The sequence below is a fragment of the Rhinopithecus roxellana genome, chromosome 20 (assembly GCF_007565055.1).
Source record: "Rhinopithecus roxellana isolate Shanxi Qingling chromosome 20, ASM756505v1, whole genome shotgun sequence".
Taxonomy (NCBI): Eukaryota; Metazoa; Chordata; class Mammalia; order Primates; family Cercopithecidae; genus Rhinopithecus; species Rhinopithecus roxellana.
This window is the reverse complement of record NC_044568.1, coordinates 73338153-73351520: the sequence shown is the minus strand read 5'-3', so window position 1 is coordinate 73351520 and position 13368 is coordinate 73338153. Positions and strand designations below refer to the sequence as shown.

General features: G+C 42.2%; 1 protein-coding gene across 5 annotated transcripts in view; it reads right to left on the bottom strand.

Moving 5' to 3' along the window:
* Positions 1-13368, bottom strand: part of LOC104678413 (pyridoxal-dependent decarboxylase domain-containing protein 1) — a 62036-nt gene that overhangs the window by 21331 nt on the left and 27337 nt on the right. For 3 of the 5 annotated variants that reach the window (XM_030924388.1, XM_030924389.1, XM_030924391.1), the window contains 6 exons: positions 13067-13256; positions 10816-10884; positions 9904-9982; positions 1631-1715; positions 683-731; positions 429-530 (listed from right to left, as the gene is read on the bottom strand). In XM_030924388.1, the coding sequence (XP_030780248.1) occupies positions 429-530; positions 683-731; positions 1631-1715; positions 9904-9982; positions 10816-10884; positions 13067-13256 (574 nt within the window). The remainder of the gene's footprint in view (positions 1-428; positions 531-682; positions 732-1630; positions 1716-9903; positions 9983-10815; positions 10885-13066; positions 13257-13368) is intronic. The other 2 variants (XM_030924390.1, XM_030924392.1) reach the window with 1 other exon arrangement.

Sequence of the window (13368 nt, the reverse complement as noted above, 5' to 3'; positions counted from 1 at the left end):
CTCACCATCACACTCCAGCCTCGGTGACAGAGCGAGACTCCGTATCAAAAAAAAAAAAGTTACAACCTATTGGACAATGTGGATCAGGAGGCTAAAAATTCCCCCACTCAGTCATTCCACATCTGGGAACCTATTATACGGAAATAATGAGAAACACAGAAAGACGTTCACTGCTTCGTTATTTCAGTAACAGAATCTGAAAACGTCCTGTAAGTTCATAAATGGAGAATAATTAAATTGTGACAGAATATTAGGCAACCATAAAATGTCACTAAAAAAAGTCTCACAAGTTACTCTTTAAAAAAAATGAAATAGAAGTGAAATTATGGGTATTTTTCACTTTTTCTTGTATTTTTCTGTATTTTGCCCCCAAAGCCAGTAATGTGTATTAGCCACACCCACTCCCTCCCCAGGGAGGGGAAACTGACCAAGGCAGGGTCATCGTGTTTATACAGTGTCACTGCAGGAACAGCTGGCAAACCCAGCCACGGGCCAGGAGTCATCGTCATGCTATCGCATTTGGTTGCAGCCTACCAAAACAAGAACAACTCTTCATTAGATGATCAGCATACACAAACCCAACATCCTCTTCCATTCATAAAAACTGTGAAGAGCTATGAGGGACTGAGTGATTTTAAATTCCTTCTTAAAAACACCAATATTCAGTAAATCAACAACATACCAGCACTGATGAGGAGACATAACCCAGAGCCAATGTTGCCAGATTCACACTGGAAGAAAAAACACCAGCCTAAGAACTAATTAATGTTGCTTATTCACTATGTACTTAAAAAAATAAAGGTTGTGCTGTTGCAAGTTGACACTTAAATATCTTTTAAATGTGTTACTAGCTTTTATAACAGCAAGAGAAGATGTGCTTTACACAAATGAAGGAAAATCCTGAAAACGCACTTTAATAAAAATGTGTCTCAGGAACTATCCCTGCTCATTTAGTATAATGGGAGTATTATTCTCTTTCATGGATCTCATTTTCCAGTTATCATTCTTTACTTACGGATCAAAAAGAAACCTCCCTGTATGATGTGGTGGATATGGGCTACTCTGGCTGCCCACATCGGTTCCCCCTGCTTCTCTTAATGGCCCTCCAACAGCCTTCTGGGGCGCCACCCCCATTTCCTCCAGCAGAACATGAGCTTTGTGGGGAGGAGACACCACTATCTGCTCCAGAGGAGGGCAAAGAACCTGAACTATCAGAGGATTACTTCTCGCTGGCCACAGTGGCTGGTTCAATATGAGACTTGTTAGGACTTCCAGCTGACCACGAAGCTGGAAAGAAGGCTGGAGTTTCTGCAGCTACTTTGCACTGTAACAGGAGGAACTGTCCACAGAGAGAGGAAACCAAGCCCAGTGCCTGTAACTGGGGGAGCAGAGGTGGGAGTAAGACACTGAATCCTGGTTGATGTCGTGCCTGAGGCAGTCCTGGCACTGCTCTTCGTAGTTACGTGAGCCAATAAGGTCTCTTTCGGCTTAAGCCAATTTGGGTTATTTTGTGATCTGTGACCCAAAGAGCCCTTCGTGATAAATGTCCCCAAAATGACAGCCTGGATGTCCAGTCCTCATGAGGACTCTGCAGGCCCGAATGGAGCCACCAGCCTGACCGCCAGCTTACCCCTCCACATGAAGCCATATGCCATACTGCTCACAGAGTTCTTTCAATCTCCCAATCTTGTCTGTGTGTCCTACTGCTGCAGTTCCTAGGATAAAACAAATCAGGGCATTAAAAGGAACAAATGTTTTCTAAGGCTACTTAAGCACTTTTATACACACTATCGCCCTAGGAGGGAAGTGACTTATTTTATTGAGATTTTCTTTGTGGAAGGACTTAAAATCAGTGTCTGCAAGTTGATTTATTACAAGCTTTGAGGAGCATGTAAACTCTATTACATGTATCTAATTATGTTATTAAAATCTTTTATATACTTATTTTCTATCTACTTGATCTGCTGACTCATGAGAAATATATTCAAATCTCCCACTAAGACTGTGGTTTGTCAACATATACTTGTGTTCTGTCAGACTTTTCCTTTAGCTTTCCTTTATATATTTTAAGGTTACGTTCACAAGCACTCATAACTGTTATTTCATTTTTTTTTGAGATGGAGTCTCACTGTCGCCCAGGCTGGAGTGGCATGATCTCAGCTCTGCAGCCTCCACCTCCCACGTTCAAGCGATTCTCCTTGCCTCAGCCTCCCAAGTAGCTGGGATTACAGGCACCCGCCACCACGCCCAGCTTATTTTTTTGTATTTTTGGTAGAGATGGGGTTTCACTATGTTGGCCAGGCTGTTCTCCAACTCCTGACCTCCTGATCTGCCTGCCTCGGCCTCCCAAAGTGCTGGGATTACAGGCATAAGCCACCGTGCCCAGCAGGTATAACTGTTATTTCTTTTAGGAGATTACATCTTTCATCAATATGAAGTCTGTTTTATCCCACACTAATATTGCTATGGTACTTTCATTTTGTCAGCATTTGTCCAACATGAACTTTTCTACGTTTTTATTTTATTGTCACTTCCTGGATTATTTTGATTTAGATATGCCCTTTATAAAAATCATATAGGTGGGCTCATGTCTATAATCCCAGCACTTGGGGGCCTAGGCAGGCGGATCACGAGGTCAGGAGATCGAGACCATCCTGGCTAACACAGTGAAACCCCGTCTCTACTAAAAATACAAGAACAAAATTAGCCAGGCGTGGTGGTGGGCGTGAACCCGGGAGGCGGAGCGTGCTGTGAGCCAAGATCGCACCACTGCACTCCAGTCTGGGCGACAGAGTGAGATTCCATCTCAAAAAACAAACAAAAAAAACCATACAGATGAATTTGGTTTTTTTCTACCCAGGTTCTTTGTAATACAGAACGTGCATTCTGAAGCCAGCTTAAGCATATTAAGCACTTTCAGCCACTCCCTTGGTAACTGATTACACTACCGATTTTGCTGGGGAGATCCCTTTTCAGAGAGAGCTTAGGTAAAACGTGGAGTCAGGCATTCCCCCAACCATCCTAAATTTCCAGTTAGCAGCAAGCCAACTAATAAGATTTCAAACCCTCACCAACGCCCTCAACAAACACAGCTAAAGAAAGTGGTTCTTTTGTAAGGTCTATGCCAGGAAAATGGCTGAAAACTTTTTTCCCTCACACCTAAATCTACCTCAAATTAAAAAAAAAAAAAAAAAAAAAAAATCTTAACAGACACATTTAGTTTAGCTGAAACAAGATCAAACGTCAATGCATGGGCTGTGCCACAGGCTCTTCCGGCAAAATAAAAGCATACTGCTGTGTGTTAGTGCCTGGGTCGCATTCAGATTCTCTTTTTATATTTCTTGGCAATATCTGGTGACTAAACCTTGAGATGTGTCTTCTGGCACCTGCAACATAGTAACACTGGCAAGTCACTCAGTCACATGCAAACTGCAGCCCCTCCAGTTTATCACGTGATTTATTATGGGTGAATTTGTGTTTTTAAACAACAATAAGGCAGGAAGTAATGGTTTTCCTGCTGGCAATAAAGTGAATACTTATGTGGTTTTTCTATTTTGTCTTTTTTTTTTTTTTTTTGAGACAGAGTCTTGCCCTGTTGCCCAGGCTAGAGTGCAGTGGTGCGATCACAGCTCACTGCAATCTCCACCTCCTGGGTTCAAGTTACTCTCCCGCCTCAGGCTCCTAAGTAGCTGGGATTACAGGCACCCACCACCTCAACCGGCTAATTTTTATATTTTTAGTAGAGACAGGGTTTCACCATTTTGGCCAGGCTGCTCTCGAACTCCTGACCTCAGGTGATCTTCCTGCCTTGGCCTCTCAAAGTACTGGGATTACAGGCATAAGCCACCGTACCCAGCTTAAATAAGCAGTTTTACTGTAGTTTTTTTTTTTTTGAGACAGTCTCGCTCTGTCGTCCAGGCTAGAGTGCAGTGGTGGGATCTTGGCTCACTGCAACCTCCGCCTCCCCAGGTTCAGGCGATTCTCCTGCCTCAGCCTCCTGAGTAGCTGGGACTACAGGTGCGCACCACCACAACTGGCTAATTTTTGTATTTTTAGTAGAGACGGGGTTTCACCATATTGGTCAGGCTGATCTTGAATTCCTGACCTTGTGATCCGCCTGCCTCAGCCTCCCAAAGTGCTGGGACTACAGGCATGAGCTGCCAAGCCTGGCCTACTGCAGTATGATTTACATGCAATAAAACTCACTCATGTAAGTACAAAGTCCAATGAGTTTTGACAAATATATAGAGCATGTAACCACCAATATAATCAAGATTTAGAATACTTCCACCAACCCCCAAATCCCGTCAACCCTACTATAATTACCCTTTCCCCGACTCCTCACTGCCTGGAAAATCCTGATCTGCTCTGTCACTGTAGTTTTTTGCCTTTTTTTTTTCTTTTTTTTTTTCTTTTTTTTTTTTTGAGATGGAGTCTCCCTCTGTCGCCCAGGCTGGAGTGCAGTGGCCGGATCTCAGCTCACTGCAAGCTCCGCCGCCCGAGTTTACGCCATTCTCCTGCCTCAGCCTCCCAAGTAGCTGGGACTACAGGCGCCCGCCACCTTGCCCGGCTAATTTTTTGTATTTTTTAGTAGAGACGGGGTTTCACCGTGTTAGCCAGGATGGTCTCGATCTCCTGACCTCGTGATCCGCCCGTCTCGGCCTCCCAAAGTGCTGGGATTACAGGCTTGAGCCACCGCACCTGGCCTTTTTTTCTTTTTTAAAAACAGAGTCTCACTCTGTCGCCCAGGCTGAAGTGCAATGGCACAGTCTCGGCTCATTGCAAGCTCTGCCTCCTGGGTTCACTCCATTTTCCTGCCTCAGCCTCCCGAGTAGCTGGGACTACAGGCACCCGCCACCACGCTCGGCTAATTTATTATTATTATTTTATTATTATTTTTTTTAATACAGACAGAGTCTCACTCTGTCACCCAGGCTGGAGTGCAGTGGCACGATCTCATCTCACTGCAACCTCTGCCTCCCAAGTTCATGCCATTCTCCTGCCTCAGTCTCCTGAGTAGCTGGGACTACAGGCACTCGCCACCACGCCCAGCATATTTTTTTTGTATTTTTAGTGGAGACAGGGTTTCACCGTGTTAGCCAGGATGGTCTCAATCTCCTGACCTTGTAATCCACCCACCTCGGCCTCACAAAGTGCTGGGATTAGAAGCATGAGTCACCATGCCCGGCCTAGTTTTGCCTTTTATAGAATTTCTTATCAGTGGAATCATCCATTATTGTAACTTTTGTAGAATTTCTTATCAGTGGAATCATTCATTATTGTAACTTTTGAGTCTGGCTTTTTGTATATGCTTTTGAAATTCATTCACGGTAATATGTATATCAGTAGCTCTATTTACTGCTTAGTTGTCCATGAGCTGAACATAGCACCATTTGTTTATCTGTTTATCCATTTACCAGGTGAAGACATTGGGGTTATTTCAATTCTGAACATTTGCATGCAAGTCTTCTTTTTTTTTTGAGGCGGAGTCTCGCTCTGTCGCCCAGGCTGGAGTGCAATGGCCGGATCTCAGCTCACTGCAAGCTCTGCCTCCCGGGTTTACGCCATTCTCCCGCCTCAGCCTCCCGAGTAGCTGGGACTACAGGCGCCCGCCACCTCGCCCGGCCAGTTTTTTGTATTTTTTAGTAGAGACGGGGTTTCACGGTGTTCGCCAGGATGGTCTCGATCTCCTGACCTCGTGATCTGGCCGTCTTGGCCTCCCAAAGTGCTGGGCTTACAGGCTTGAGCCACCGCGCCCGGCCTTTTTATTTTTTTTAAGAAAGGGTCTCACACTGTCACCTAGGCTGGGGTATGGTAGTGCAATCTTGGCTCACTGCAACTGCAACTTCTCTCTCCTGGGCTCAAGCCAATCTCCCACCACAGCCTCTCCAGTACCTGGGACTATAGGTGCACACCACCACACCTGGCTACTGTTTAGTACTTTTTGTAGAAATTTCCTAGGGGTTTCGCCATGTTGCCCAGGCTGGTCTCGAACACCTGAGGGCAAGCGATCTTGCTGTCTCAACCTCCCAAAGTGCTGGGATTACAAGCATGAGCCACCTGTAATTTCTCCATTCTAACAGACATGTAGTAATGGCTCATGGTGATCTTAATTTGCATTTCACTAATGACTAATGATGTTAAACATCTTTTCAAGTGCTATACATTTTCATTTTCTTTGATAAAGTATGTGCTCAAATCTTCTGTTCATTGAAAAAATTGTATTGTAGGCCGGGCACAGTGGCTCACACCTGTAATCCTGGCACTTTGGGAGGCCAAGGCAGATGGATCACCTGAGGTCAGGAGTTCAAGACCAGCCTGGCCAACACAGTGAAACCCCATCTCCACTAAAAATACAAAAAAAATTAGCTAGGTGTGGTGGCGCATGCCTGTAATCCCAGCTACTTGGGAGGCTAAAGCAGAAGAATCGCTGGAACCCGGGAGGTGGAGGTTGCAGTGAGCCAAGATTGCATCACTGCACTCCAGTCTGGGAAACAGAATGAGACTCCATCTCAAAAAAAAAAAAAAAAAATTGGCTGGGCGCGGTGGCTCAAGCCTGTAATCCCAGCACTTTGGGAGGCCGAGACGGGCGGATCACGAGGTCAGGAGATCGAGACCATCCTGGCTAACACGGTGAAACCCCGTCTCTACTAAAAATACAAAAAACTAGCCGGGCGAGGTGGCGGGCGCCTGTAGTCCCAGCAACTCGGGAGGCTGAGGCAGGAGAATGGCGTAAATCTGGGAGGCGGAGCTTGCAGTGAGCTGAGATCCGGCCACTGCACTCCAGCCCGGGCGACAGAGCAAGACTCCGTCTCAAAAAAAAAAAAGAAAAAAAAAATTGTATTGCTAGTCTCCTTATTGAGTTGTAACAGTTCTTTATATATTTTGGATACAAGTTCTTTGTCAAACAAATGTTTTGTAGCCTCTTGGGAAAAGAATGAAAAAGAAATTTTAAAAGAAGACAGGCCTGGGACAGTGGTTAGCTGGGTGTGGTGGCTCACGCCTGTAATCCCATTACTTTGGGAGACCAAGGCAGGTGGATCACCTGAGGTCAGGAGTTTGAGACCAGCCTGGCCAACATGGCGAAATCCCATCTCTACTAAAAATACAAAAATATTTTGTGTTTTACAGGCGTGGTGGTGTGCGCCTGTAATCCCAGCTACTTGGGAGGCTGAGGCAGGCGAATCGCTTGAACCTGGGAGGTGGAGGTTGCAGTGAGCCAAGGTTGCACCACTGCACCCCAGCCTGGGCAGCAGAGCAAAACTCCATATCAAAAAAAATTAAAAGGCCGGGCGCGGTGGCTCAAGCCTGTAATCCCAGCACTTTGGGAGGCCGAGACGGGCAGATCACGAGGTCAGGAGATCGAGACCATCCTGGCTAACATGGTGAAACCCCGTCTCTACTAAAAATACAAAAAACTAGCCGGGCGACGTGGCGGGCGCCTGTAGTCCCAGCTACTTGGGAGGCTGAGGCAGGAGAATGGCGTGAACCCGGGAGGCGGAGCTTGCAGTGAGCTGAGATCCGGCCACTGCACTCCAGCCTGGGCGGCAGAGCGAGACTCCGTCTCAAAAAAAAAAAAAAATAAATAAATAAATAAATAAAAAATAAATAAAAATTAAAAAGACAAAAAAAAAGAGAAATAAAAAAATGTTTCACAAATATTTCTCCCAGTCTGTAACTTACCTTTCATCTTACTAGGGGCTTTCAAACAGTGAATGCTTTTAATTTTTGATAAAGTACAATTTATGGTTCACATATTCTATGTCCTAAGAAATGTAACCTAAGGTCACAAAGATCTCCTGTATTTTCTTCAAGACATTTTATTGTCTTAGGTCTATGCTTAGGTTGATAAACCATTTATAGTTAATATTTATATAGAGAGAGAATAAGATAAGGGTTAAGATTCAGTTGTTTTCCATATGGATATCCAAGCTCTAAGACCACTGATGGAAAAAGATTGTCCTTTCTCCCTTGAATTACCTGGGCATCTGTAAAAACCTAAAGTGGGCCGGGCGCGGTGGCTCAAGCCTGACTTGAGCGAGACTCCGTCTCAAAAAAAAAAAAAAAAAAAAAAAAAAAAACCTAAAGTGACCATATATGTCACATGAGTCTCTTTCTGAATTCCCTATTTTCTTTGGCCAACCTCACACAGTCTTACTTGTAGCTTCATAGGAAGTGTTGAAGTATGACAAGATAAGTCTTCCAATTTTGTTCTTTTTCAAAATTCTTTGGGCTATTCCTAGATCCCTTGTATTTCTATATAAACTCTAGGATTAGCTCATCAATTTCTATAAGAAATTGTAGCCTGTTGAGATTTTAAGAGGGACTGAGTTGAATCTATAGATTAGTTTGGGAAGAACTGACCTAATACTTAGTCTTTCAACTCATGTGTATGGCATATCGTTTTTGGGTCTTCTTGAATTTCTCTCAGTAACATTCTTAGTTTTCAATGTATAGATCTTGCATATATTTTGTTAAATTTACTCATAAATTTTTCATGTTTTTTGATCCTACTATAAATGACATTTAAAATTCAATTTCCAATTATTCGTTGCTAGTATATAAAAATCCAGAAAATGGTTTAGATTTGATAATTAGTTCCAGTAGTTTTTCTTTAGTTTTCTATCTATACAATCATGCCTGCAAATAAAGTTTTACTTCTTCCTTTCTAATCTATATGTCAGTCTTTTTTTTAACCTTATTGCACTGTCTTAGATTTCAAGTATGATGCTGAAAACGATAAATGGAGCAGAAAGTGGTAGTTGCTCTGCCGCCTACAAGGCAGATATTTAAGTGTGACATTTAATGTATTTTCTTTTTTTTTTTCTTTTTTGAGACAGAGTCTCGCTCTGTCGCCCAGGCTGGAGTGCAGTGGCCAGATCTCAGTTCACTGCAAGCTCCGCCTCCTGGGTTTACGCCATTCTCCTGCCTCAGCCTCCCGAGTAGCTGGGACTACAGGCACCCGCCACCTCGCCCAGCTAGCTTTTTGTATTTTTTAAGTAGAGACGGGGTTTCACTGTGTTAGCCAGGATGGTCTCGATCTCCTGACCTCGTGATCTGCCTGTCTCGGCCTCCCAAAGTGCTGGGATTACAGGCTTGAGCCACCGCGCCCGGCCTAATGTATTTTCTTGTTTAATTTTTACAACAGTCTTACAATGTCAGTACAATTATTTTTATTTATTTATTGAGATGGGGTCTTGCTGTGTTACCCAGGCTGGTATTGAACTTCTGGGCTTAAGCCAACATCTTGCTTGTCTCCTGAGTAGGGGGACTATAGGCACGTGCCACCACACCTGGCTTAAATGTGTCATTTAAAAATTCAGGCCAGGCACAGTGGCTCATGCCTGTAATCCCAGCAATTTGGGAGGCTGAGGTAGGCGGATCACCTGAGGTCAGGAGTTCGAGACCAGCCTGGCCAACATAGTGAAACCCTGTCTCTACTAAAAATACAAGAAATTAGCCAGATGTGGTACCACGCACCTGTATTCCCAGCAACTCAGGAGGTTGAGGCAGGAGAAACACTTGAGCCTGGGAGGCAGAGATTGCAGTGAGGTGAGATTCTGCCACTGCACTCCAGCCTGGGCAACAGAGTGAGACTGTCTCAAAAAAATAAAATAAAATTCAGTTTAGAACAGAGAAAGGAAGTACATGAAGGAGAAGATAGAGAAGCATTTGCAATCTAAATGAAAAAGTATACACACACATAAAATAACTTCCAAAACAAACCAACGATTAAAGAAAATCTAACGAGCCAACTTCACTCTTACAGTTTTTGCTACAATGTGGATACGGACTATCTTAAACATGTGGCACATACACATTTCTTAAGACTTTATCTTTTATAGGCTGAGGACTTAGCCTCACTCCTATATATTCAAAATGGTAGATTCAGCATCATGCTACCTGCATTTGCGACAAGCAACAGGGGCAGTCTTCCACGCTCTATGTCATCTTTAATCATTTTCTCCAGGAAGGCAACATCCTGGAACCAAAACAAACCATTAAAAAATGAGGCGCCTAGTATAAAAGCTATAAAATGAAAAATTATTACTTACAAAAGAAGCAGATAACTCTCAAAAGTAATGTCAAATCAATTCTTACTCTTGACAATTTTTCTGTTTTCTCTCATCATAGATGTGAAAATCAAATAGTTTTCCTTGAAGACTAGAAAAATCAGTTAAACAAGATTAAAGGTAAAAACTGTACATATGCAAGAACATTTCTTTGGTTTTAAACATTTACATTTAAATGAAATGTTCTCTCAACTCCCCTATAACAGCCAAGAATGTATCTCTACTACTACTCATTGACGTACCTGAACTAGAAAATAAAACTACCTTGAAAAAAGAAATACAAAACTCTAAAATCCATCCCTTCCCTTCATTTTCCTTTCGGAATCATTAAGGAGAGATAAGCATTAAGGAAAATAAGCAGAACTCAATCCCACGGTGACAATGAAGAACCTCATTTTCAAAATCTGCCCATTCATAAATCCAGGCAACAGTGCTAACTCATTAAAAGTACTAGCTTTAGAAGAAATTTCTGGTGCTTAATTGAGCTGCTATGTTTCTACTTAAAGCAGGTGATACAGTAATTACAAGACTCCTTTTTTAAGCCAGGTGCTCCTGACCTATATACCAACCAACCTTCATGGACATTCACATATTAACAGAAGCATATATTACACAATGCAAGGATCCAAGCAATACATGAGTAAGCTACTAATTATCTGGAGGCCAGCAAACAGAACTTCAATTGAAAGGCAGTTTCAAAACACAATCCCACATGATTTTACAAACCAGAAGTAAAACTCACCATCTGATGCTGGGATCCAAACATAGTGTTACAGGGTACACGGCACAAGCAGGGGAAGGGCAAGCCGAGCTGCAGGAAGAAACACATGACTTGACAAGAAAGCTCTCTGCACCATTCACTTCAGATTGTGAAAGGCTGTGGCTCTAAGACAAGCCATGATTATTCTAAGAAATCTCTCTCCTTAGGAACTCTTAATATTATAAATCGACGTAAAAGTACATTTAGAAAGCCAAGCCAAAAAAAAAAAAAAAAAAAAAAGGTGAATTTCCAAGTGCCTTATAAGAGGATATAATGTAAAATTTTCTAAATGAGTCAAGTTACTATCTTTGGTATATTCTAGAATATACCAGAAATACTTCGGCAAACATGGAAACAACTGGGCCGTGAGCATTTTCGTGGGGGTAATTTTGGATTCTTTCTCCAAGTATTACTGGTAAATAACACCAGCTGAAGGTATTCAAAGAACAGTATCTTATTTTTGGGTCCACCCACATCTAAAAAGTAATAAATATGGATTAGCAGATGCACATTTCTCAAGAGAAGTGAAGTCAGTGTTATGCACAGACACAGTGATTGTCAACTTAATTTTATATTCTTAATGTTTAGCTTCCAAGTCCTTGAGGAGTTTACACTTTTAGGAATTGTAAACAGTTGCAACATATTGTTCTGTATGACTAAGACTTGGTAGCTTTCAGAGACCAAAAATTTAATAAGCACATTTTTCTCCTTAAAGGATTAAAAATTATGAATGTGACACCCAAGTAAAATAAATCATCAAAAAAATACAGGTATTAAAAGTGAAAATGCCTCGCCCCCTACCCTATAAGCCACCAATCCACCCGTTAACAGTTTAATACATAACCTGTCAGATATTTTCTAGGTATAAAATTATGTCTTTTTCTAGGTACAAAAACATAGGTATAAAGGATACACACTTTAAAAAACATGAACATAACCATCTTACATATGCTGCTCTGCCAGCTGCCGTTCTCAACAGAACACTCTCACACATCTTTTGAAGGTCAGACTGTTGACCCCAAACAGCCTTGTGTCCCCAAGAGCCTAGCTTGCAGTAGACACTAAGTAATTCCTTTCACGTTTCAGAGGATTATTATTAAACTCCCCATTTTGTACACCCTCAAGAAGAGGACATAATTTCTTGCCACCAGTGATCACAGCTCAGAATCAATTTAAAAATCACTGAGTGTCTCCCAAACATACCCCTGGGACTCCTACAGCTTACAAAAGAGGAACCCTCCAAACCTATGGGTTTTGCTTTCAAACGTTCTTGGTAAAGAAGGTTAACAGTGTCTTATCTCGATGTAGTCCCCCCAGTTGGGCTAGAAGTACCATGAACTTTAAACATAGTCATGCTCAGCCAGGCGCGGTGGCTCACGCCTGTAATCCCAGCATTTTGGGAGGCTAAGGCGGGCAGATCACAAGGTCAGGAGATCGAGACCATCCTGGCTAACACAGTAAAATCCCCTCTCTACTAAAAAAAATACAAAACAATTAGCTGGGCGTGGTGGCAGGCGCTTGTAGTCCCAGCTACTTGGGAGGCTGAGGCAGGAGAATGACGTGAACCCAGGAGATGGAGCTTGCAATGAGCCGAGATTGCGTCACTGCACTCCAGCCTGGGCAACAGAGCGAGACTCTGTCTCAAAAAAAAAAAAAAAAAAAAGTCATGCTCTTTGATCCAGCAATTCTAGACTGACTCTGAAAATCCATCTGAGGACCATAACCCTAAATAAAATACAGAAAGAGCTTTATGCACAGAGAAGTCCCTAACAGGACTACACAAAGAGCATGACCTGAAAATGGCCACGGAAAGCAAGAGAATGCAAACACTATTTTCCAAAAAAGCAACAGTTAATTACTATATATTCACTTGAAGAAATACCATAAAGTCATTAAAAATAAATTATACTTTGAAAAATTATTATTAAAATGATATATTCTTGTTTTAACAGTAAGTGAAAAGAGCCAGATACAACCATATAAACACAAACACATCCCCTTCGACTAAAGTCTGGGAAGAAAGAGAAAATGTTGACTGTGGTTGCCCTTGGGTAATCTACCACATATTCTTTATTTCTAAATTCAGTAATTTTTACAAATATGACAAAAGCATATAAGACCATCTTTCTTTTCACTCAACAAGAACAGCAACTAGAGAAATGGGTCAACTTTAAAACTTTCAGGGCAAAAGAAGACTTTATTTCTTTAAAATAGCCACCTGATACCACATTACCTGATTACAAAGGTATTGGCCCAGGCCAGGTCTAGCAGCAGCACTAAGATATATGACAGGCTTCTTGTTATATAACACATTGAAGCCATCCACTACGAAGTCTTCATATCGAGAATGAATGGCAAGCCTACATATCTTTGCAAGTCCTTCTCTTTCCTCTTCATGGAAATAAGCACAGCCATTTTCATATCTGTTAAGAGATACATATGAATATGCTCTCATTTCTAATTGAGGATTGTATAAGTCAACCTTAATAATCATGGAGACAATTCTTTTCTCAAGCTAGGAATTGTCACTTACAC